Source organism: Tursiops truncatus, chromosome 11 (genome assembly GCF_011762595.2).
Source record: "Tursiops truncatus isolate mTurTru1 chromosome 11, mTurTru1.mat.Y, whole genome shotgun sequence".
Lineage (NCBI taxonomy): Eukaryota > Metazoa > Chordata > Mammalia > Artiodactyla > Delphinidae > Tursiops > Tursiops truncatus.
Window position 1 is genome coordinate 57,017,658 of NC_047044.1, and position 25,894 is coordinate 57,043,551.

General features: G+C 40.8%; 1 protein-coding gene and 1 long non-coding RNA gene across 10 annotated transcripts in view; one reads left to right on the forward strand and one right to left on the reverse strand.

The window, feature by feature from the left end:
* ATP23 (ATP23 metallopeptidase and ATP synthase assembly factor homolog) overlaps positions 1-25,894 on the reverse strand; it is a 94,551-nt gene that overhangs the window by 17,459 nt on the left and 51,198 nt on the right. Inside the window, exons 1-2 of one of the 9 annotated variants that reach the window (XM_073788449.1) lie at positions 3,264-3,667; positions 2,668-2,734 (exon numbers count right to left, since the gene is read on the reverse strand). The exons of 1 other annotated variant lie outside the window; for it this stretch is intronic. In XM_073788449.1, the coding sequence (XP_073644550.1) occupies positions 2,668-2,734; positions 3,264-3,450 (254 nt within the window). In that variant the 5' untranslated portion in view covers positions 3,451-3,667. Of the gene's footprint in view, positions 1-2,667; positions 2,935-3,254; positions 3,668-3,850; positions 4,057-25,894 lie in introns of those variants that run through there. 7 more of the 9 variants (XM_073788447.1, XM_073788444.1, XM_073788445.1 and 4 more) reach the window with 7 other exon arrangements.
* On the forward strand, positions 6,907-13,728 carry LOC109547135 (uncharacterized). The gene is made up of 3 exons (XR_002172852.3): positions 6,907-7,199; positions 8,709-8,834; positions 9,904-13,728. It is a non-coding gene; the product is annotated as an uncharacterized lncRNA (long non-coding RNA).

Genomic DNA, 25,894 nt, shown 5'->3' on the forward strand with positions numbered 1-25,894 from the left:
GCCGCAGAGCGGCTGGGCCCGTGAGCCATGGCCGCTGAGCCTGCGCATCCGGAGCCTGTGCTCCGCAACAGGAGACGCCACAGCAGTGAGGGGCCCGCGTACCGAAAAAAAAAAAAAAAAAAAAGAAAACAAAGAAATGAAACTGAGTTATTTGTAGTGAGGTGGATGGACCTAGAGTCTGTCATACAGAGTGAAGTTAGTCAGAAGGAGAAAAACAAGTACCGTATGCTAACACATACATATGGAATCTAAAAAAAAAAAAAAGTGGAACCTAGGAGTAGGACAGGAATAAAGACACAGACGTAGAGAATGGACTTGAGGACATGGGGAGGGGGAAGGGTAAGCTGGGATATAGTGAGAGAGTAGCATTGACATATATACACTACCAAACGTGAAATAGATAGCTAGCGGGAAGCAGCTGCGTAGCACAGGGAGATCAGCTCAGTGCTTTGCAACCACCTAGAGGAGTGGGATAAGGAGGGTGGGAGGGAGACACAAGACGGAGGGGATATGGGGATATACATATGCATATAGCTGATTCACTTTGTTATACAGCAGAAACTAACACAACACTGTAAAGCAATTAAAATCCAATAAAGATGCTTGAAAAAAAAGCAAGAAGAGAAAAATACGAATAAAAGTTGTTATTTATAAAAAAAAAGAATCTATGTGCCTGCTAAATTACAGCAAAGTATTATGAACCCAAGTGCCTCTAATATCAACTTTTCGCATAGATGTCCTGTCTGAGAGTATAAATGCACAGCAAATTACGTGCAAGCAAAAAAAAAAGAGAGAAAAAAACCAAGGTTTTTAAGTGCTGAAAACAAAAACAGGTGAGTAAAATTAGTGTGGGATGAGAAAGTTAGGTATAGGTTACTGCTTTACTAACCTGACCCCTCTTAAGAGTGTTAACAATAAAACAATTATTATTAATAATAAGTATTATTTAGTGTATATCAGGTATCAGGCACCATACTAAGTGCATTATTATTCAAGCAACTAAGAGTTTTACAAAGTTGAAATGGATTCAAAAGCCTACAGTCCTCTTAAAAAAAAAATTTCTGGGAGCACATTGGTTTGGTACTTCAAAAAAGACCTGCAGTATTTGGAATGGATTTGCTTTGGAGAAAAAGAAAACAAAGGTCGCCCTTGAGGTCTGATTTCTCCCATCACACTCGCCCCAGGGATAGGATTTTACAGCTTTAAGTTGATGCTTTAATACTACCAACAGGTTCTCCCAGCAGCCTTCCCCTTGAAAGGCTGAGGCGGGTTAATTCCTACTGGGTCTCAAGTTCAGCACCTCACCCTCCTCATATCCTGCCTATATCAACTCTTCATCCACTTTTTGGCTCTGCCACTGTAAGAACAGCTACCTTTTCTTTACTCAGCTCCTGATATGCTGGCCCTTTACACTCATAAAATCTATACCTCACAACAACCCTAAAAGGGGTATTTTTATCCCTCCCCCACTCCCTTTTTTTTTTCCCCTCAGATAAAGATAGAGAGGATCAGAGAGTTAAATCACTCTTCCATACGTAACAAGGGATCAAAATTTGAACCCATGTCTAATTCTGCAGCCTACGTTCTTTCCACTGCATTCCACTTAGAAACATCTTAAAGGCAGGGTCCCAACTCCTCTCTGTATTTGCCCAAACCAGAACCTAGGAGGCATTCAATACATATTTGCAAAGTAAATACAATGACATCATTTTCTCTACTCCCCCTCCTCCCCCCTTGACTCCCTAGATGCAGGTAATCTCAAGAAGGCTGGAAAATAATTGGGTGGTTGACTTTTGAAGTGTGACTGGCCAGCTATTAAACAGTAACCTTACTTTGGAACAATAAGTTTAAGTCTTTGATTTTCTAAATGTATCTAAAGTAAACTTTAGATGGCAATGTAAAAAAGTTAAGAAATCTCTAGTGCAATGTCCCTGGGATTAGAGAAAAATTGGTCAGCAGATGGTGTCCCTATTTAACCCACAACAGTGGTTCTTAACCTTTTTGGGATCGTGGGTCTCTCTGAGAATATCATGGAGCTATGAACTCTCTCCCCAGAAAAATGCACTTAGGGGCATACACATACGGTTTCGTAGTCCATGTCAGGAATTTCTACACTCTGACGTCCACCCATGTATGAAGGTTAAGAACCCTTTCCATCAAAGGGTAGGATTGCAAAACTTGTTTTTAACAGGAGGGAAGAGGGCAGGGCACAACCCTTAAAGAATGACAGAGCTGTTGTGGACACGACATAAACTGGTTAAAACATGGTTAGAACCGATTAGGCCCAAGATGGAAGAAGATTCAACTTCCAGTAGATCTTGAGCCTCATTATACGCTCATTGTAATACATTAGCGTATGCTACATAACACACCCACGGGCACCATGACTGTTCCAAGGCTAACTATAAAAGACCGAAAAGTGGGCAGTGGCCCAAATCCTGGAAATCCCCACCCCTTCTCCAAAATAGTTGGAATAATCCTCCCACTCATTAGCCTATGAAATTACCCAGCCCATAAAAACTAACCACCCATATTTCCTGGCTGCTCTCACCTTTTGAGACACTGTATTCTGTCTATGGAATGTGTATCTCCCAGGGCCTCTCCCCTTCTGAGATGGCCCACACTCTATGGAGTGTGTGTCTCTCTCTCAACAAATCTACTTCTTACCTATCACTTTGCCTCTCGCCGAATTGCTTCTGCAGTGAGACATAAAGAACCTGAGCTTCATTAAGTCCTGAGACCAGGAGAGCAATTTCAATTAAAAGGCAGTGGGTTCGAGTCCCAGCCTGCGGGTTCAAGTCCCAAGCTGAGTTTTGGCGGGGTTCAAATCCCATCTGAGTTGTGCGGTTTCAGCAGGTATGCCTTAATTAACATGGTTCTTTAAAACTCTGCTTCACCTGGACTCTCAATTCCTCATATTACTGCATAATTTACCTAAAATATCAAAGGATCTGTCAGACCAGTGCGCGTGACGGAAAGGGCAAACTCCTAACCCAACTCCTCAATCACGCCGCAAGCAAAAGTAGTGCTGAAAGGGGCCTCAGCGCTTCCTCTGATGGAAACTGAGGCTCAGACCCCCACACCCGCCCTCACAAAAATCTGCCTTTAACTCTGCACTTGGTGCCTGAACCCCGCCCCCGACCTGGGCTGAACCCGGAGCTCCCTAGCGGAGCGGCACCAAGGCCCCTCCCTGCCCGCCGGCTCTCAGACACCCCCCACCGCACCCTCCGCAGACGCCCAGCCCCCAGGCTCACGGCTCCTACTTGTCTCCAAAGTCTGCAAGAGCATAAGCTGGCACTTCTGGTTGTTGGTGAAGAAGCTGGAGAGGAACCCTTGCTGTGGCTTCCCCTGAGCCAACCGCTCCGGGAAGACCTGGCACCCGACGTGTTGCTGCTGCAGCTGCTCCCCCGCAGCGGGGCCCGGGCCGCGTTCATCCGGAGCTCCTGCCATGCCGCCCACGGACTTTGCAGCTGCTTCCGCCCGCCTCAGGCGGCCCGAGGGGAGACAGGGAAAGGCAACCTCCCTCCCGCCTACCCACAGCCCAGGCCCTCCCTCCGCCGAGCCGACCTGGCGCCAGCCGGGCGACGACCGCAGGGGTCCACAAGCCCGGAGACCGAAGGAGCGCTGGGCCACAGGCGCCGGGAGGGAAGACGGTAACGGGGCGGGGCGACGGCTGCTAGGCGGGCAAGGGGCGGGGCCAAGCGCCTGCTGGCTGAGCTGGGGTTAGAGAGTACCCTCGCAGGCTACAACCCGCCTGATGTGGGCTCGGCCTTCGCCGCTCAGCGTGCTTGTGCCGTCCCCATAAGCCTTGTTCCGCAGCCCTGCTTACTCGTGCACACTCTGTCCTTACCTCCTGACCAGTACTGGCCATTAAATACCCTTCTCCCTCTGAAGGTTTCTGCCATCTTCGCACTCCCTGCTTTGTCCACCAGCAGGCTAATTGCAGCCTCTGGTCCACCTCTCTCTCTTGACGCCCCAAGCCATATTAAAAGCCCTGTTTTTCAGAAACGTTTGAAAGCTGCAATTATAATGAATGGTCGCGTCAAAACCCTCAAAATATAAGACCCAACTACTTTTTTTCTGCCTCTTCTAGGCCCATTCGCCCACCCTACTCTTTTGCCACTGCAAATAACTCTCTGATAATTGATGAAATAAAATTCATATTTTATGGCAAGGCAAGAAAAATTTAAACAAAATTTTTCTCTGCCAGTTTGGGCCTCCTCCCTCCCCCTTAGAGTATATTGTGCATCTGCATTAACCAGACCTCCTTAGAAGATATTCCTTCTTAATCTTGTATAGGGTCAGGATGACCCACTACTCCATAACTCCTTGGGAGATAACCTTCCTTCTGTCAATAATTCATTTGACGTATAATACTTTGTCTCAAAAACTTCTTTAACTGTGCTGTGATTTCTAGTGGGTGAAACAGTGCTCAGAGCTTTCTGAAAGACTGTCTCCCAGGTTATAATCCTCAGATTCGCTCAAATAAAATTTTCCATTTCTTTCTTAGATCGACTATTAATTTTTTCATCAACATAACAAAATACAACCTTTTTACTTATAACTCCAAGCCTTAACTCATATTTCCAACTTTAAGCCCCCATCCTCAGTCCTTATGATCCAGGTCCTGATCAAATCTTCCTAATCCACAGGGCCTTCCCAGATACCTTAAGCAAAATTAATCTCTCCTGATCTCCCAATGTACAAAGTACTTCATACCTATTATGGCTTCATCACTGCCTGACAGGTTTTAACTAATTTGTGTTTCTCTTTTCCCAGTAAATTTACTCAGTTCAACTCACACATTTATTCAGTACCTGCTATGATGGGCCAGGCATGGCAGCAGAAACAGGATAAGAGAACTTCTAAGGTTGAGAGGAGCATATGATTTATGTAAGAAATGTATCTAATTCATAAAGGTTCAAGAGACATTGAGGATTATGAACAGTACCTATGTGTCATAGGTGCTCAATAAGTATCTAAATTGAGTGAGATGCTAGGATTACTCATTTGAAAAATAATATTATGAACACCTTCTATGTACATAGACTACTAAAGCTGTAACAAAAAAAAAGCTACTTTTTATTGAGCTCACCTGCAATACATTATTTCTAATCCCTACCACAACCCTGCAAAATAAATATTGTTATCACTATATTTTTCAGATAAAGAAAGTGGGCTCAGCGAAACTGAATAATCCAGGACCACACAACTAGCTCTTAATCTAGTTAGAGGACTAAAATATACACATATGGAAAACTAGACCATTTCAAGTTAGTGTAATTAGTCTGGAATTCTCAGGGAAGGCTAGATAGAAAAGATGGGGCCTGAAATGGACCACAGACTGTAAACATTTGAAATACTATTCAGCTATATGAATAAGCAAAAAAATGCAAATTAAAAGCTCTCATTTCCCCGCACCAAATTAGCAAACATTTTTTCAATGTTCATTGCTGAAAGCAACAGAGAGAAAACTAGAAAATTGTACACCAAGATATGATCAGTAGTTGTCTAGGTATCAGAATATTTTTATTATTTTTCCAAATTTTCCTAATGTTCTACAATAAGCATGTATTACCTTTATAATCAGAAAGGTATACTTTAAAAAAATTGAGTAGCCTTTGGATGGCATATATGTTAACTTCATCCATTTATACTATAAAGACATAGGAGTGGAATGGGACGGCATTAGGGGAGAGAGAGGGAAGTGCAAATACAAATTACTAAGGTAAAAAGAGAAAAATAATCACCACAAAGAAATGAGAACATGGGCAAAGACTTAGCTATAAGGATTTTCATTTCTCCATTGCAGTACTAATTAAGAACAAAAAGGATAGAAACTGTTTTAACAAAAAGTGCAATGGAAAACATACAACCATGTTGTTTTTTAAATGAAATATGTTCATAAAAGCTTTTTAGGTTACAAAATAGCATGTACAAGCTGGAAATTTATTATATGCACAGAGAGGGTCTGGAAGACTGCTGCAAAGTGTTTTTAGTGGTTGTTTCTGGGTGGATATGTAACCGAGCAGGACCCTATGGGGCCTTCCCAGGACGGACCCCCTTCCCCATATCCTCGCTGTAGCTCCTCTGAAATACCTAGATAATAGTATCTGATGCACACTTCCTGAGTTACAGATGCTAAAACCACCACCAAATGGAAGAAATTACTTGATGATGATGAGCCCCCAGACCCTATAGGCCCCTAAGGATTGATAATGTTAACCGCCCTATTAGCTCAACATCAACCAGAGAATTGTGCAGGACCTGATCACATACCCTGCAACCAGTCTCCCTCACCTGGCTTTTAAAAATGCTTTGCAGAAACCCTTCCGGGAGTTCAGGGTATTTTGAGCAGGAGCTCTGTCCCTTCTCCTTGCTGGGCCCTGCAACATACCTTTCTCTGCTCCAAACTCCCACGTTTTGGTTTGGGCTCACTGTGCATCAGGCACATGAGCGAAAGATGAAATTTGGGAGTTTTGTTTTGTTTGCACCTGTGTGTGCTTGCCTTCATTCTCTAAAGCAAAAATAGTTGTTTTATAGTAAGTTGTTTGAAGCTGCTTAAATAAATCACAGCAACAAATGAAGTTGCATATAACTTTAAAGTGCTTTCTAGCTTTGTTTTTTCGCAACTAATAAATCCACTTCTCCAGGGCCGCCAAAACTTGGGGGACATTATAGCCTTTCCTTAGTGATCCAGTCATTTTGAATACAGGGAAAGAACAAAACAATCTCCACCACTCTCCGCGGGAACACGCCACACTCGGCCCGGTAATCGCACACCGCTGGGAAACGCAACCCACCAACAAACACACCTACTTCCAGCTGGAGTCAGCCCTCCGAACCCGGAAGTGAATGGGAGAAGGCACGCAGCATTCTGGGAAGATTTAAAGGAGCCGGGTTGGTGTGGCTGGCTGTTACCGGGGCAACCAGAGGGGCTTGGCGGTTATCCGCGGTTTGGCGCCGTTAGCTGGACAGTCTGAGACGCTCAGAGGCCATGTGGGATGAGCGAAGAGGGAAGAAGGGCCCTTTCAGGAGACAGTTGTCCTGTCAGGTTATCTAGTCGTGCCCTAGGCGGGAGCGCCAGCTCTGAGAATCTGGGTCACGACCCCCTTCTTCTTTCAGCCTTTCGGCCAAATGAAGTAGCCCAGCGGCTCCTGACTGTCATTTCTTTACTTTTCTGCCTCCTCTCAGAAAATGTAAGTTAAGAATTTCTGATTAACACTGTAATGTGTTCTAATATCAACATAAAATTCTTGTTTAAGGACATTTTATGGGGCCACAAATTGAGAACTTAAAATTCACACTCAAATTGTAGACTGCCCCTTGAGATATGGTAAGGGCATAAGGATTTTAGATGAAGAAATTTGGGGGAAATTACTTTCCCCAAAAGGAATTTTTGAATTCCGTTAGGGAAATAATGTGAATATTTTTTTCCATGTAATGAACAGAAAATAGAGTGTGTGGGATTAATCACTTGTAACAGTGATCACAGTGTAATTCTGGCCACAAAGGGACATTAATTACCACCCTCCTCCCTCTCCATGCTAAACTCCCCCATTTATGTTCCAGCTAACTTTTAATTTCTGCAGTACTACGCTTTTTCAAGTCTGCTCCTTTTGCAAATGGTAAAAATGCTCTTCCTTGCCTTAATTTTCTTTGTTCAAATCCTCATTTAGGTATTATGTCCTTTACAGTCCTTCCCTGGGACTTTTGTCCACCTCCCATTCAAGATAGAGTATGCTCTTCTTTATGAACATTTGCATATTTATCATAGTAATTATGATTCATTTAGTGACATCTGTTCTTCCAACTTTGGAGACCTTGTGGGCAGGGCATATTTTATATTTATCTCAATTGCATTGAGGCTCGGCTCATTTGGTTCTCAACAGATATTTGTTGGATAAACGTAAACTACCTTTGTTAACTAGTCTAAAGGAATGTGAACTAAAATGAAATAAACAAGGGTAACCACTGAAATTAATTAATTAATTAATTAAATTGAGGACTTTTTTTTTGGCTGTGCGGGGTCTTAGTTGCAGCACATGGGATCTTCGTTGCCCCATGCGGGATCTTTAGCTGTGGTATGCGGGATCTAGTTCCCTGACCAGGGATCAAACCCCGCACCCGCTGCATTGGGAGCACGGTCTTAACTGTGGACCACCAGGGAAGTCCTGAGGATATATATATATTTTTGGCTTTGTTGGGTCTTTGTTGCTGCGCACAGGCTTTCTCTAGTTATGGAGAGTGGGGGCTACCCTTCATTGCAGTGTGCGGGCTTCTCATTGTGGTGGCTTCTCTTGTTGTGGAGCACGGGCTCTAGGCGCACGGGCTTCAGTAGTTGTGGCTCACGGGCTCAGTAGTTGTGGCTCATGGGCTCTAGAGCACAGGCTCAGTAGTTGTGGTGCACAGGCTTAGTTGCTCTGTGGCATGTGGGATCTTCCTGGACCAGGGCTCAAACCCGTGTCCCCTGCATTGTCAGGCAGATTCTTAACCACTGAGCCACCAGGGAAGCCCCTGAGGATATTTTTTAAAAGAAGAAAATAAAACTCACCAGTCATCCAGAAGTAACTTAAAATTTTCATATATTACATATGTTATTTTCTCTGCATAAATAGTTTTTGCATAGTTGAGTATATTTGGGGAAAACCATTTTAAGTCCTGCTTTTTCACATGTATATGATATAATTCTGTTACTAAAATCTTAGCAACAAAGACAGCATTGAAGACCTTAATGTAAATCATCTGTAATGAGTTGAAGAAACGGGATGAAGTGGACACAGCATATGAAGACAATTCTTTCAAGAAGTTTGGCTGTAAAGGAGAAGAGAAAGGTCAGTAGCCGGAGGAGAATGGCAAGTGAAAGAAAAATGTTAGTTTCTCTGTAAGGAGAACAGACAGTGATGTTTGTTAGTATAAGAGAAAAAAACCTGGTAGTTAAAGATATTGCCAACAAAGAGAATAACTGATTGAATGATTCCATAAAGAAAGAGGAGATGACAGGGAGATCAGCTCGGTGCTTTGTGACCGCCTGGAGGGGTGGGATAGGGAGGGTGGGAGGGAGGGAGACGCAAGAGGGAAGAGATATGGGAACATATGTATATGTATAACTGATTCACTTTGTTATAAAGCAGAACCTAACACACCATTGTAAAGCAATTATACCCCAATAAAGATGTAAAAAAAAAAAAGAGGAGATGAGATCCATAGATCAGGTACATAAATTAGCTTAGATAGGAGGCAGAACTAGGAAAGAGGATGTCAAGGTGGGTATGGATGTTAGTAATTTTTAAACTATTGAAAATCGGCAGAAGAGTAACAAAAATATGTCAAAAGATATATATATAAATGGCCAATAAATAGGTATGTTCAGCCACATTAGCTAAAAATATAAATGGCATATTAAATGCCTATTAAATTGGCAAAGATTAAAAAGAAATTAGTATATGCATTGGGCAAGTGTTCAGTGAAACAAGCATTGCAGGTGGGGATAGAAATTCGTACATGTCCCCCTTCCCCAGGCATTTTAGAAATATGTATCAAAATCCTTAAAATATATACTTTAACTAAGCAACTATACTTCCAGGATGTTCTCAAAAGGAAATAATCAAAACTGCATACGTGTGTTAAGCTGGGTGGAGTTCATTTCAGTTTATCCACCAAAAAAGATAGGTTAAATATATTACACCCATACTTCTTAGACTTGGATAATATTGTTGCAGATAAGAGAAGTTCACTCATACTAGTTTAAGAGCATCCGCAGGTTATCTAGGAAGGGAATGTAGAGTTGCAGTCTGACTGACTACCCTGATACGCAGTTAGTGGGATGCTTTGTACCATTTAAAATGATGATGTAGGGCTTCCCTGGTGGCGCAGTGGCTAAGAATCTGTCTGCCAATGCAGGGGACACGGGTTCGAGCCCTAATCCGGGAAGATCCCACATCCGCGGAGCAACTAAGCCCGTGCACCACAACTACTGAGCCTATGCTCTACAGCCTGCGAGCCACAACTACTGAGCCCATGTGCCACAACTACTGAAGCCCTCATGCCTAGAGCCCGTGATCTGCAACAAGAGAAGCCACCGCAATGAGAAGCCCACACACCGCAATGAAGAGCAGCCCCCGCTCGCTGCAACTAGAGAAAGCCCACACGCAGCAACGAAGACCCAACACAGTCCCCAAAAATAAATAAATAAATAATTTTTTTAAAAAAGACAATATTTGAGGGCTTCCCTGGTGGCGCAGTGGTTGAGAGTCTGCCTGCCGATGCAGGGGACACGGGTTCGTGCCCCAGTCTGGGAAGATCCCACATGCCGCGGAGCGGCTAGGCCCGTGAGCCATGGCCACTGAGACTGCGCGTCCGGAGCCTGTGCTCCGCAATGGGAGAGGCCACAACAGTGAGAGGCCCGCGTACTGCAAAAAAAAAAAAAAAAAATTACTACATGGGAAAACAACAACAACAGAAACAACGCTCACACACACACACATATACCATAATTGAAGTTGAAGCAACAACCCAAGAGAAAATGTTTGCAACATATATGACAAATGTGTATGTCATTAATACACAAAGAGCTCTTACATGTCAATAAAAAGGTTCAACACCCTAACAGGCAAACCTGGTAGAGAACATGAACAAGCAAACAACACACACACACACTCTACAAATGGCTAATAAGCATAGGAGAATATTTTTATTCTTGCTAGTTATGAAATACAAAAAATCCCAACAATGAGATGACATGTTTTCATTGGATTAGCAAAGCTACAAAGGTTGGTGTTGGCAGAGAAGTGAAAGAGGGTCCTGTGGGAATATAAGTATGCTCAGCCTTTCTGAGTGCAATCTCGCAACATGTATCAAAATGTTAAATATGTATACTTTGAACCAGCAGTGATACTTCTAGGAATGAATTCAGAGGTGATAATCAGGCAAATCAGAAAATGACTTGTTATGATATTAGTTAAAAATTAGAAACAACTTAAAGTTTTATAAGTAAGAGACTAAATATACTTTTGAGTGAAAAGAGCTAGTTACAAAGCATCATGTTCATTGTGATCCTATTTATATAAATAGGTAAGTGCACATAGAAGTAATATTTAACAAAATGTTAGTAATGGAAATCTCTGGTGGGATTGCGAGTGACTTTCAAGGTTACGCAAAAGCGAGACGAGCATGAACTCCTATGTATCTGCACTCAGCTTCAGTTGACACCCTTGTTTATATTCCAACCTACTCCCTCTCCCACCCCAATTTTTGAAGTAAATCCAAAACATTTTATCTGTAAATATTTTAATACGGGGACTTCCCTGGTGGCCTAGCAGCTAGGATTCCAGGCTTTCACTGGTTGGGAACTGAGATCCTGCAAGCCGTGCGGCGCGGCCAAAAATAAATAAATATATATATATACATATATATATATATATGTGTATATATATTAATATGTACCTCTAAAAGACAAGGATGCTTTTAAAACATAATCTTTTCTTTTTTTTTTGGCCGCGCTGTGTATCTTGCAGGATCTTAGTTCCCTGACCAGGGATGGAACCCGGGCCCTTGGCAGTGAAAGCACAGAGCCCTAACCCTAACCCTAACCCAGAGCCCTAAATTCCCTGGACCTCCAGGGAATTCTCTAAAACATAATCTTGATACCATTATCACACTAAAAAGAAAAAATCCTAACAATTTCTTCATAAGATCAATTATATCCAATCAGTGTTCCAATTTTTTACTTTATACATCATTTTACAGTTAGATTGAGATCCAGACATTCCAATCGGTTCACATTTTTCCTAATCTATAGATTCTCCCTCCCTCCTCTTTTTTTTTTTTTCTTGTAATTTATTTGGGGAAGTAACTGGGCTGTTTGAGCTTAGGAGTTTTGAGAGTAGGCCTGACCCTAACATTTACAGACCTGGGACAGTAGTACAAATGGAGCCCGAAATACCATATATCTAAGTATTTAAATGCTATAACTCCAGCTAACAGTTAAATATGTTCTATGATCCTTCCTTGACAAATAAACCCTCTTAGACCTGGAAGGCCAAGTTAGAATTTCGAATTCTCAGACTCCTTAGAGTTCCTCACTGGATTGTTGTTGTACAGGAGAGCTGGCCTGTGGCCCACAGGCTGTCCCATTCTCTTTCCACCCCTGGCTCCATCTCCTTCTCAAGGACACCCTGCCCACCCCTCCTGCCCCCACCCCTCCTCCCACCCACATCTCTAAGCTCAATCTACATCTTCTGCAAACAGCTACCCCTGGCTGCACAGTCAAACCTTGGGAAGATGAACTAAAGAAGAGACCCACGCAGGCCCTGAAAACAGGCGTAGGTTGTATAAAGTGAGAAGTTCAGGTTCTAGGGAGCCAGAACATGGTCTGGAAGGGGCAGTGGCATATCCCCTTGGTCCCGTGGACTTCCTGCCCCATCTGAAAGGACGCAGCTAGAGGAGGGCGCGAGTAGGGCCCCTTGCGGGAGTCTAAAGACCATACTTCAATAAAGTTCCCCACAATAAAGCTCTCACATCCCCAGAATGTTATTAAATACGTTTCTTTGTCCCCTCTGTTTCCTATAAATTGATACTTAGATCTAGGAGCTTGATCAGATTTCAGATTCAATGTTTTTGTCAAGAATATTTTGTGAGTTTTGTGTACACCCATCAGGAGGCACAAAAAATCTGGTTGTCTTTTTAAATGGGTTAAAATAAAGTGCACAAATCTTAACTGTTCAGTTCGTTTTAGCAATTGTGTACATCCATGTAGTTTACTCCCAAAACAAGATATAGAATATTTCCATCACCCCAGAAAGTTACCTCCTGAGTCTTTACAGTCAATTCCCCTCCACCCGCAGAGCCAACCACTTTCTCGCTTCCATCCCCATAGACACTTTTGCCTGTTCTTGGACTTTATGCCAATGGAATTATACAGCATGTACTCTTTTGTGTTGTTTGTTAACATATTACCTTTTAACTTTATCCATGTTGTTGATATATCAGTTCACTAGTTCATCCTTTTTATTGCTGAGTATTATTTCATTATATGAATGTACCATAATTTATCTTTTCTCCTGTTTATAGATATTAGGGTTGTTTCCAGTTTGGGGCTATTATGAATAAGGTGTCTATGAACATTTTTATACATATTGTCTTATGGGCATTTCATTTTTTCTGGGTAAATACTTAGGAGTGAAAATGATTTTTTAACTTTAAAAAAGACTGCCAAACAGTTCTTAAAAGTGGTTGTACCATTTTACATTTCTGTCAACAATGTATGAGAGTTCCAGTTGCTTCACATCCTCTCCAACATTTAGTGTTGGCAATTTTTTTGGTTTATAGTTGTCTCTCTTTTTATATTGTTAGCAGCTATTGATAATCATTACCTTGACACATTAATGTATTTGGGTTTACAAAATGGTGTTATTCTATAATTCACTTATATGCTGAAATGCTTCTATAAGGAGAAAATTTCAAAGACAAAGAAACTTCCCTTCAAATCTATTTGGTTCCCCTGAAATACAGTTCATATAGGAAAGGCAGGATTAACACAATTCTTTCTATTTACCAATTTTCAAAATTATGAGCTGGTTCTCTCACATCTATCAAAGATTGACAGTGAGAGGTCTTTTTTTTTAAGTATCATTTTAGTATCATTTTAGTATCATTATTTACTTATTTAAACTCATGTATTTAAATATTTGATGTGTAAAAAAGATAAGTAAAAAAGAATTAAATATTTGATGTGTTTAATCTTTCTCAATTATCATTCTTATTGTTGCTCAAATTGTCCTGTCTTTAGCCAGTGGGAATCTCTTCTGATTAGCTCCTGAGTCCTTTGACACAACTCTCTAAGTCTCTGATAGCTTCCTTGCCTTCTAAATGACAAGATGTTCCAGACTCATCTTCAGCATTTCCTGCCCCAGACATGGAACCAGCCATTTCTCCAAGGAACCCTGGTTCTTTTGAGTGGGAAATGGTTATTTTAGAGGCCACAATGTGCTAAAGACGTTTATTGCTACTGAGTGGTTCATTGTTTCTAGACCTTTCCAGTTAGTGGAGCTAGGAAATGTGTCCTTGTTGGTTAAAGATACAACGCAACATGAGTTTATACTAATATGTCCAATTCAAAATCAGGACCACCTGCATCAATCTCAAATCTGTATCTGCTTTCACCCATGCCTAAACTACAACAATTGCTCATTTGCTTTATCCCACCACGTACAAACAACAGTCTCAGAGCAACAGTCTTGGCACTACCACCACAGTATGATTACTGAAAACTGTTATTTGTTGGGGGCGGGGGTGGGCTTTTTGTAACTCCTTTTGTTATCAAGATATATTCTAATAGGGATGTGTAGTCAATTACAGTGTCTTAAAGTCACTTAGATTCCTCGTGTGATTATGCCACCAACTCAATACATAGTTAGGTTAATTTGTTTATTCTTGATTTCAATTTTTAGGCATTATTATTTTATTTATTTATTTATTTTTTTTTTTGCGGTACGCGGGCCTCTCACCGCTGCGGCCTCTCCCGCTGCGGAGCAACAGGCTCCGGACGCGCAGGCCCAGCGGCCATGGCCCACAGGCCCAGCCGCTCCGCGAAACGCGGGATCCCCCCGGACCCGGGCACGAACCCGTGTCCCCTGCATCGGCAGGCGGACTCTCAACCACTGCGCCACCAGGGAAGCCCAGGCATTATATTTTTTAATTTAACTTTGGTTTCTAACTATATAAAATATTTACATGGTTCTAAAGTCAAGTCTATAGGACAAAGGCTATTAGAAAAAAATCTAGCTTCTACCCCGTCCTGTCTGTGCTTATCCCTCCCTTGCCATATAAACAACCATTCATTTTACTGTTTATCCTTCTATTTTTAGATATATAAGCAATTATATTCTTTCTTTTAAAATAAATGGTATGCTACTGTGCAGTCAATTCACTCATTTAAAATGTAAATGTCCATTGACAGATGAATGGATAAAAAAGATGTGGTATAATTATACAATGGAATATTACTCAGCCATAAAAAAGAATGAAACAATGTCATCTGCCGCATCATGGATGGACCTAGAGATTATCATACAAAGTGAAGTAAGCCAGTCAGAGAAAGACAATATCATATGATATCGCTTATATGTGGAATCTAAAAAAAATGATACAGGGGCTTCCCTGGTGGCGCAGTGGTTGAGAGTCCGCCTGCCGATGCAGGCGACACGGGTTCGTGCCCCGGTTGGGGAGGATCCCACATGCCGCGGAGCGGCTGGTCCCGTGGGCCATGGCCGCTAAGCCTGCGCGTCCGGAGCCTGTGCTCCACAATGGGAGAGGCCACAGCGGTGAGAGGCCCACGTACCGAAAAAAAAAAAAAAAAAAAAAAGATACAAATGAACTTATATACAAACCAGAAATAGACCCACAGACACAGAAGACAAACTTATGGTTACCAAAGGAGAAGTTGGGAGGGATAAATTAGGAGTTTGTGATTAACATATACACACTACTATATATAAAGTAGATAACCAACAAGGACCTACTGTATAGCACAGGGAACTATACTCAATATTCTGTAATAACTTATAAGGGAAAAGAATCTGTGGAAAATATATATATATATATGTGTATAACTGAATCAGTTTGCTGTACACCTGAAACTAACATAACATTGTAAATCAACTATACTTCAATAAAAAATAAAAATAACGGTACAATTTAATGGTTTTTAGTATATTCACAGTTATGCAACAATCACCACAATTTTAGAACATTTTAATTATCCCCAAAAGACACCCTGCCTGCCTTAGTCATTCCCTCTCAATCCCCCCATCTTCCCTAGCCCTAAGTAACCACTCATCTATTGATACTTTGTCTCTACAGATTTGCTTATTCTGAATATTTCATATAAATGGAATCATACAATATGTGTTCTTTTGTGTTTGGCTTTTTTAATTTACCATAATGTTTTCAAGGTTCATCCACATTGTATGTGTATCAGTACTTTGTTCCTTTTTTATTGCGGAATATGTTCCATCGTATGGATACACCACATGTTACTTATCTATTCATCAGTTGATGGACATTTGGGTTGTTTCCACTTTTTGGCTATTGTGAATAATGCTGCTCTGAACATTTGTGTACAAGTTACTGTGTAGTGTAAGCTTATGTTTTCATTTCTCTTCAGTAGAATTGCTGGGTCATATGATAACCCCATGTTTAACATTTAGAGGAACTGCCAGACTGTTTTCCAAAGCAGCTGTACCATTTTACATTCCCACCAGCAATGTGAGTTCCAATTTCTCCACATTCCTGCCACATTTGTTCTTACCCATCTTTTTTATTATAGCCATCCTAGTGGGAGTGAGATGTTAATTCACTGTGGGGTTTTTTTGTTTGTTTGTTTTTGTTTATTTTTTGGCTGCATTGGGTCTTCATTGCTGCGTGTGGGCTTTCTCTAGTTGCAGCCAACGCGGGCTACTCTTCGTTGCAGCGCATGGGCTTCTCATTGCAGTGGCTTCTCTTGTCGTGGAGCACGGGCTCTAGGCACGCAGGCTTCAGTAGTTGTGGCACGCAGGCTCAGTAGTTGTGGCGCACGGGCTTAGTTGCTCTGCGGCATGTGGGATCTTCCTGGACCAGGGATCAAACCCATGTCCCCTGTGTTGGCAGGTGGATTCTTAACCACTGCACCACCAGGGAAGTCCCACTCATTGTGGTTTTGATTTGCATTTTCTAATACTAATGATGCAGAGCATCTTTTTATGTGCTTATTGGCCATTTGTATATCTTCTTTGGAGAAATGTCAGTTCAAATCCTTCACCCAATTATCAATTGGGTTATTTGTCTTTCTATTGCTGTTATAAGAGTTCTTTATATCTTCTGGATACAAGTTCCTTATCAATGTGTGAGTTACAAATATTCTCTCCCATTCTGTTGTCTTTTCATTTTCTTGATGGTGTTCTTTGAAGCACAAAAGGTTTTTTTAATTGTTGTTATTTTGATGAAGTCTAATTTATCTACTTGTTCTTTTGTTGCTATATTTTGGGCATCATGTCTAAGAAGGCTTTGCATAACCCAAGGTCACAAAGATTTACTCTGGTGTTTTATTCTAAAAGTTTTATAGTTTTAGTTATTACATTTCGATCTATGATTCATAGTTATGAATTAATTTTTGTGTATGGCATGAGGTAGGGGTCTAACTTCATTCCTTTGCATGTGAATATTCAATTGTCCTAGCACCACCTGTTGAAAAGACTTTTCTATCCTTTCCCTGATTTAATTGTGTTGGCACCATTGTTGAAAATCAGTTGACCATAAATGTAATGGTTTATTTCTGGACTCTCAATTTTATTCCATTGATCTATGTATCTACCCTTATGCCAGTGCCACACTGTCTTGATTACTGTAACTTTGTAGTAAATTTGAACTCAGGAACTGAGTCCTCCAACCATGTTCTTCTTTTTGAAGATTGTTTAGTTATTCTTGATTCCTTGCATTTCCATATAAATTATAAATTTCTGGGGAAAAAAAGCCAACTGGGATTTTGATAGGGATTGTGTTGAATTTGTAGGTAAATTTGGAAAGTATTGCCATCCATCTTAGCATTATTAAGTCTTCCAATCCATGAATATTTGATGTCTTTCAATTTATTCATGTCTTCTTTAATTTTATATATTTTTGTAGTTTTCAGAGTATAAGTTTTGCACTTTATGTTAAATTTATTCCTAAGTATTTTATTCTTTTTGATGCTATTGCAAAGGGAATTGTATTCTTTTTTTTTTCAATTTTAGAAACTTGATCTATTTATTTTGGAATTTTGGATACATACTATCTCTTTTCAAGTCAATTCCAAAATTGAAATAAATAAAAACTATGATCCTATCCATAAAAATATTGAATCACTATATTTACCACTGAAATTAATATAATGCTGTAAATCAACTATACTTCAATTAAAAAGTAAAAAAAAATTATGATCCTGAGAAGGGGAACAATATAGCATTAGTATGGCAGGAAAATAAATGTTAAGGAATATCTGCTGTACAAGATCAAGTGAAGAGGTATTACAGGGCCTTCCCTGGTGGCACAGTGTTTAAGAATCCACCTGCCAATGCAGGGAACTCAGGTTCGAGCCCTGGTCTGGGAAGATCCCACATGCCACAGAGCAACTAAGCCCATGTGCTACATCTACTGAACCTGCGCTCTAGAGCCCGCGTGTCACAGCTACTGAGCCCGTGTGCCACAACTACTGAAGTGCACGCGCCTAGAGTCCGCACTCCGCAACAAGAGAAGCCACGGCAATGAGAAGCCCGCGCACCACAACAAAGAGTAGCCCCCGCTGTCCGCAACTAGAGAAAGCCCGTGTGCAGCTACGAAGACCCAACACAGCCAAAAATAAATAAATAAATTTTTTTTTAAAAAAAGAGGTATTACAGATGCATTTATAACTGTTTTCATACAATGTTATAACTGTCTAGTATCAGTGTTTCATCATTCCTTACTTAGGCCTCCAGCCTTCATTACTGTCCTTTACAAAGATTCATATAATTTAACAGAATTTTTTTTCTTAATTTCAAATCCCTCCTTGCTTTTTAACTTACCAGTAGAACTGAAGATCACTCCATTGTAGTAAATAAACATACTCCTCCTTCCTCTTTACAACTGCAATTATTTTCTTAGTTTATGGTTTAACTTCTTTACAAGGATTATATATTTATATGATTTAACAAAAAGTTGTTATTTTGGAATAAATTTTAAAAATAATGTTCCCATCAGATAATCACATTCATCACTAGTTAATTGATGCAACAAATGTTAATATATGAGATGGACTTCCCTGGTGGTCCAGCAGTTAAGACTCCGCACTCCGCACTTCCACAGGGGGCGCGGGTTGAATCCCTGGTCAGGGAGCTAAGATCCCACATGCCGCGAGGTACGGCCAAAATAATAATAATAATGATGATAATAATAATAATATATGAGAGGTGCTGATAATTGTCTGCCAGGTCACATCTTCTTCTAAGGGAACTTGCTTTGTGCACAGACTTTTTTCCCTAAAGGACCATTTACCGCACCATATAGCTACCTACCATCACCATCACTCATTGGGCGAGGGGATGTGGCACTATATCCAATATCAGTCCCCCTTCTCCCTTCTTCCATTCTTGTGGAAAATTTTATTTGTTTTAGGTATTTGTTTTATTTGTTAGATATCAGTGTCCAAATGCATTACTATACTTCCTCCTCAGCCTAAGAGGATTAATCTTGATTATTCTAAGTCATTCATGATAATTGCCATTTCCCTTGCCAACTCTGCCAATGAGATGCCAAGGGGAAATCTGCTGGAGGCCTTCTAAGAAAGTTGCTCTTTAAAAGGAACACATGATAGGCACAGTTTATTTCCTGTTTCCTGGTGTTGTCAACCCCTGAAGCTGTGGCAGACAACCTGGAATCATGAAAGAAGGCAGCTTCAGAGGAAAAGGTAACATGCTGAGGATGACAAAAAAAAAAACAGAAAGATGGAAGGAACGTAGGTCCTTGATGAGGTCACTGAGGACATGCCCTTTCTCCAGATTGTTATATAAGATAGTAAATGTTTAAACAAATTTGAATTAGATTTTCTATTACTTTTGGCCAAGAGCATCACAACTGATAAAGCACATTTCTGACTCAAGAGTAGTCAATCCCTAGGCTGACAAGTTGGACACAGAAAAGTACAAGGTGTCACTCAATTACATTAATGCCAAGAATGGAGCTAAGGTCCACACATTTCTACTTAAATTTGGAAAAGTGAGTACCTTGGAAAATATCCCACTTCCTTAAAGAAAGATGTAGACCTTGACCCTTAGCCTAAACAGCATAATAGATACATTATACCACATTTTACCTGTCTGGCTACCCTTATAACAAACTAAAGAAGGAGACCCAAAACATGGTTCTAAAGTCAAAACTGTACACAAATGCTTATCCAGAGAAGTGTCATTATCTCTTATATTCCTTCCACTCTGTTACCACTCTCCCTCTATAGGTAAATTTCATTTGTTTCTGGTTTATTCTTTCAATATATCATTTTGTAAAAAATGAGCAGATACAGGTATATTATTTCCCCTTATTTGTAAAGGGTTTTTTTTAATTTATTTATTTTATTTATTTATTTTTGGCTGCGTTGGGTCTTTGTTGCTGTGTGCAGGCTTTCTCTAGTGGTGGGGAGCGGGGGCTACTCTTCGTTGTGGTGCGCGGGCTTCTCATTGCGGTGGCTTCTCTTGTTGCAGAGCACGGGCTCTAGGCGCCCGGGCTTGAGGAGCTATGGCACACAGGCTCAGTAGTTGTGGTGCACGGGCTTAGCTGCTCTGCGGCATGTGGGATCTTCCCAGACCAGGGCTCAAACCTGTGTCCCCTGCACTGGCAGGTGGATTCTTAACCACTGCGCCACCAGGGAAGCCCTATTTCTCCTTATTTCTTACCCCAAATGTAGCATACTATTTATTCTTTTTTGTTCTTTGCTTTTTTCACTGAACAGTAAATCCTGAAAATCACTCCATAAAAGCTGCCTGGTAGCCTATGATGGGTATAGCACTCTAGTATGTATATTCAGTCTGTCTCCTATGTATACATATTGAGGTTAGCTCCAACATTTTGCAATTACAAGTACACTGCAACATATAATCTTATGCATATGTAGTTTTGTATTGTTGGAGATGGTTCTTCAGGATAAATTCCTACAGAATTGGGTCAAAGGGTAAATTCATATGTAGTTTTCTTAGATATTGCCAAATTCCCTCTTCAAGACAAATACTGTATGAGTTCACTTATATGCGGAATCTAAAAAACAAAACAAATGAACACACATAACAAAACAGAAACAGAGTCATAGATGCAGAGAACAAACAGGTGGTTACCAGAGGAGAAGGCGGTGGAGGGAAGAAAAAAATAGATGAGGGAGATTAAGAGGTACAAACTTACAAGTGCAAAATAAATGAGTCATGAGTATGAAATGTACAGTGTGGGGAATATAGTCAATAACTAAGGATTATCTTTGTATGGTGACAAATCATAACTAGACTTATTGTGGTGATCATTTTGAAATGCAGAGAAAAAAATCACTATGTTGTGTGACAGGGAATAACATAGTGTCGTAGGTCAATTATACTTCAAAAGCAAACAAACATACAAACTTATAGGAAAAGAGATCAGATTTGTAGTTACCAGAGGTGGGTGAGAAGGGAGGGGGAATTGGATGAAAGCAGTCGAAAGGTATAAACTCCCAGTTATAAGATAAACAAGAACTAGGGATGTAACGTACACCATGATAAATACAATTAGCACTGCTCTATGTTATATATGAAAATTGTTAAGAGAGTAAATCCTGAGTTATCCTAACAAAAAAAATTTTTTTTTCTTTTTTTTTGTGGTACGCGGGCCTCTCACTGTTGAGGCCTCTCCTGTTGCAGAGCACAGGCTCCGGACGCGCAGGCTCAGCGGCCATGGCTCACGGGCCTAGCCGCTCCGCGGCATGCGGGATCTTCCCAGACTGGGGCACGAACCCACGTCCCCTGCATCAGCAAGTGGACTCTCAACCACTGCGCCACCAGGGAAGCCCCTATGTCTTTAATTTTGTACCTATATAAGATGATGGATGTTCACTAAACATATTATGATCATCATTTCATGATATACGTAAGTCAAATCATTCTACCTTAAACATATACAGTGCTGTATGTCAATAATATCTCAATAAAACTGGAAGAAAAATTAAAAATAATTAGTGATGATTTTAAATTAATTAAGGAATTAAAAATGTAAAAATACAACAACCATAACCATCATTCATGTCTATTTTTATATTCTAAAATTGATACTTTTCCCAAAAGAATTTTAGGTGGAAGTCCATAGACCTATAAGCACCCCTCGCATTCATGGTTTTCATTATGTGGATTTGGAACCACGTGAATTTTCTATTGGATTTCCTTTTTTTTTGGCAGCTATGCTTTGGAACAATGTGGTTGAAAACCTGGACAAAGGCATGGTGCAAGTCCGAAACTTGTAGTCAGTCTGGCTATCAGCCTGCAGCAGGCTACAATAGAAATGTAACCTGAGGACAACCACTCAAATTTACACCCACCCATCCCTGTCATTATCATTGTCTCAAAGACTAGGTGCTATTGTTTATCTTCCCTGCAACGTGTATCTTAGTTTCCTTTACATATTTTCGTCCTGTAAGAAAATAAGTTTCCACTTTTGGAAACTTTGGCACAAAGAAACAAGGAAATGCTAAACCTATGGGTTTGAAACTAAATGTCACCACGAGATACATGCAAGGAGAAGCCAGCATACTGCAGATGTTTCCTGGGTTTGACTAAAAGCACACTGCAAACCCCAAGAAGCTCAAGGATGCTGAGTGAATAGAATGAATAGAAAGTACATGCCTTTAACCCTCATTGTGTTCTTACCATTCTATGGTACCGTTCATACCATAGAATCCCAGGCAGGAAAAATCGTATCTGTCAATAGACAAAGATTTTGGAACCAGTCACAAGGCACAACTCCTTTTTGAAGGAGTCAAGCAACTCATCAATGTCTTCCCCTTACACCTCCTCAAAGCCCACTTGCCTGGCCGGCTGTCAAGGAAGGGCCTCCAAGCCATCGACCACGGCTGGTGGAAGAAACCACTCTGCTAACTCCCACCCTTCATCCAGCCACCTTTCTCTGCATATGCCACATCTCTTCTGTCTTTCCTTTGCTCTTTCTCTCTCATCCTTCACCCCGGCTTCCCTTGGCCGCTTCACCAATCATCCGCTGGTACTTCACCAAGCCCACTGTGGTCATCTCCTTCCCAGCCTGACAGAGGCTGCATGGCATATGGGAAACAGCACAGGCTCTGGACTAAAAAATGGTAGGTTTGACTCTTGCCTCTGCATTAATGAGCTTTATGAACTTGGAAACATCATAACAGTCCCACCAGGTCTCACTTTTGTCATCTACACGTGGGGATAATAAGATCTACTTTGTAGACTTGCTGTAGGATTAATAATGATGGTTTTGATATCTGACACATTAGTAGCTCAATAAATAATAACTGGTAGTGGTTGTGGTCATGGAAGGAGGAGAGAAGGAACTTCAGCTTCCTACATAAAAAGCCCACGGAAGGAAAGCCAGAAAGGTATCTTCATGCTTTCTCTTCTTTCCACCTTCTATTCTGTGCTTCCTCACTTTAAAAAGGAATTATTTTAAAGGTCTGTCCCAATATTAAAATTCTAGTTTGAATGGCAAAAATTAAAATAAACAGATGTATACTAAAGGCCTATTATGTGCAAAGAAGGTCACATAAAATTTCTTTAGGTGAACCAGATTAAATTAAAATCTGCTGAAAAAAATAATCTTTAGATTTTCATTTTTTTCCTTCCTTCATACATTCTTGCCAGTGGTATCACTATGTATATGACCCAAAGGAGCAGCAAGGGACAATCATTCCTCTACATATAAGTACTTTGGCTGTTGAGGCTCTTTCCATATATGTGTATATATGAGTTATTAAATAATGTTTATACCTCAAAAATTTGATTTCAATGCTTCATTATTCTCTAAACCTTTGGATGATCCTCAAATCACTAGATATCAGTGGCTATCTGATGAAGACTGACTGTCACACTCAACAGTGTGCCCCCCAAGGAGCTCATCAGTAAAAGAGCAGGCTGAGATGGTGGCCTTTTAGCTTCACTATCTACGAAATTCATTTCACTGAAACTGAATTAGTTCAATGCAACCCAGCTAAGTGCTCTCCTGGGTACTGCGACAGCCTTCGGTGGGAGATTACAAGGCAGCCACTTGTACCCTGCTTGTCTCCACTAAACACTACCATCTGCAAAGGTTTTTAACCTGATCCATGAGAGGTGCTTTGGTGGGTTCATGAACCTCTTGAAATTATATTCAGTTCTGTGTGTATATGAATTCTTCTAGATAGAAGACCCGTAGCTTTCATCACATTCTCAAAGGTGTCTATGACTCTCAAAAAGTGAAGGGCTACTGACATAAGAAATTAAGTAGTGGGATTTCCCTGGTGGTCCAGTGGTTAAGACTCCATGCCTCCACTGCAGGGGGTGTGGGTTCAATCTCTGGTCAGGGAACTAAGATTCCATGTGCCACGTGGTGTGGCCAAAAAACGAAAAAAATTTAAAAAATAAAAATATATATATATACACATATATATACACATATATGAAAGAAACTAAGTGCCTGACCTGCTGTATTAGTTTTCTATTGCTTCAGTAACAAATCACCATAAATTTAGAAACGTAAAACTAATTTATTATCCTACAGTTCCGTAGATCAGGAGTCTGACGTGATCTCTCCAGGTTAAAATCAAGGTGTTGGCAGGGCTGCATTCTTTTCTGGAAGCTCTAGGAGAGAATCTGTTTGCTTGATCATTCAGGTTGTTGGCAGAATTCAGTTCCTTGTGGTTGTAGGACTGAGGTCCTCACTTCCTTGCTGGCTGTCACCTTGCTGCTCTAGAGGCTGCCCTCTTGGATGTGGCCCCCTTCCTCCATCTTCAAAGCCAGGGTTTGAGTCCTTTCCAAGCTTCAAGTCTCTCCTGCCTCTTCTTCAGTCTCATACCTCTGACTCATTTTCCTGCCTTTCTCTCCCCCTTCTAAAGGCTCATGTGATTACGATGTGATTACATTAGGCCCATCTGGATAATCCAGGATAATCTTCCTATGTTAAGGTTCATAACCTTAATTCCCTCTGCAAAGTCTCTTTTACCGTATAATTTAGCATATTCAAAGACACCAGGAATTAGGGGGCCATTATTCTATCTACCACACCTTTCCACCCACATTTGTGCTACTTGTTCCATTCTAATCACAGAGAAAGTGGGGTTGGTGACCAGTTCTATGCAAGGTGTCCTTCAGCAGAAAGTTTATGAGGCAATGTTTGTCCTCAACAGCTTCCACAGTCTTCTTTTAGTTACTAATTAGCGAAGTACCACCTAAGTCCCCCCCCCAACAAAAGATTCAATGCACGTAGGCCCCAACAGCACCCCACTCCTCTTGCTCCTCAGACCAGGCTAGACCCCCAACTCTCCACCTTTTCTCCTCTTTAAAAAAAATAAAGTGCGACATTTACTGTCTGGAATGGATCTAATAAAATAAGTCCCTCTAAATTGTTGAAGACGAATAAGCAGTAATTCTTCCCTAATAATATAGAGCAAAAAAACAGATTTTCAAAAATTTTAAAATCATGTAGACAATTTATTACTGAATGTCTGTGAATTTCAGTTAAGCTGTGTCCAGGGCTTATTAAATACTTCTGCTCACCCACATCCTCTTTGTTTTCTTCTTATCATCAGCAATCAACCCCACTCACTTGGTTGTACCCTGGGGACTACCATTCATCCCTCTCCCTTCTAGGTCTCATCTTTTGGGCCAGACCTTCAGGCCCAGCTCAGCTCACAGGTCTCCAAGAGAACATTGCGGGTCTGCCTGTTATTAAGCTTACAGACAACGAGGCAAGGAGTCTGCATTACAGAGGAAAACAGGTTTCTTGGCCTAGACCACCTTCAACTGTCTCCTTTATATCTGCCCTAGATATTTCCTCATAGCATCCTTGTTTTTTAGAAATAATCAATGTAAACAGGTATTGGGAATAATTGTTTTCACAGTATAGATGTGAAGGTGTGTTTTATATTTAGTTTAAAACAAGATTTAGCAGCCAATCTAAAAAGTTATGAAGGAAAAAAATCAGAGATTGAAGTCTGGTTTGCTTAAAAACTCTCTCCTCTCCCTCTCTCACAAGTGTCTGCACTCACACACACACACACCCCTAAAATATTAAAAATGTTTTGTTGCTGATGGACGATTTCATTTTCAAAACTCAGTTTCCAGGTCCCTTTCACTAAACCATCTCCTTGACGCAACAGACA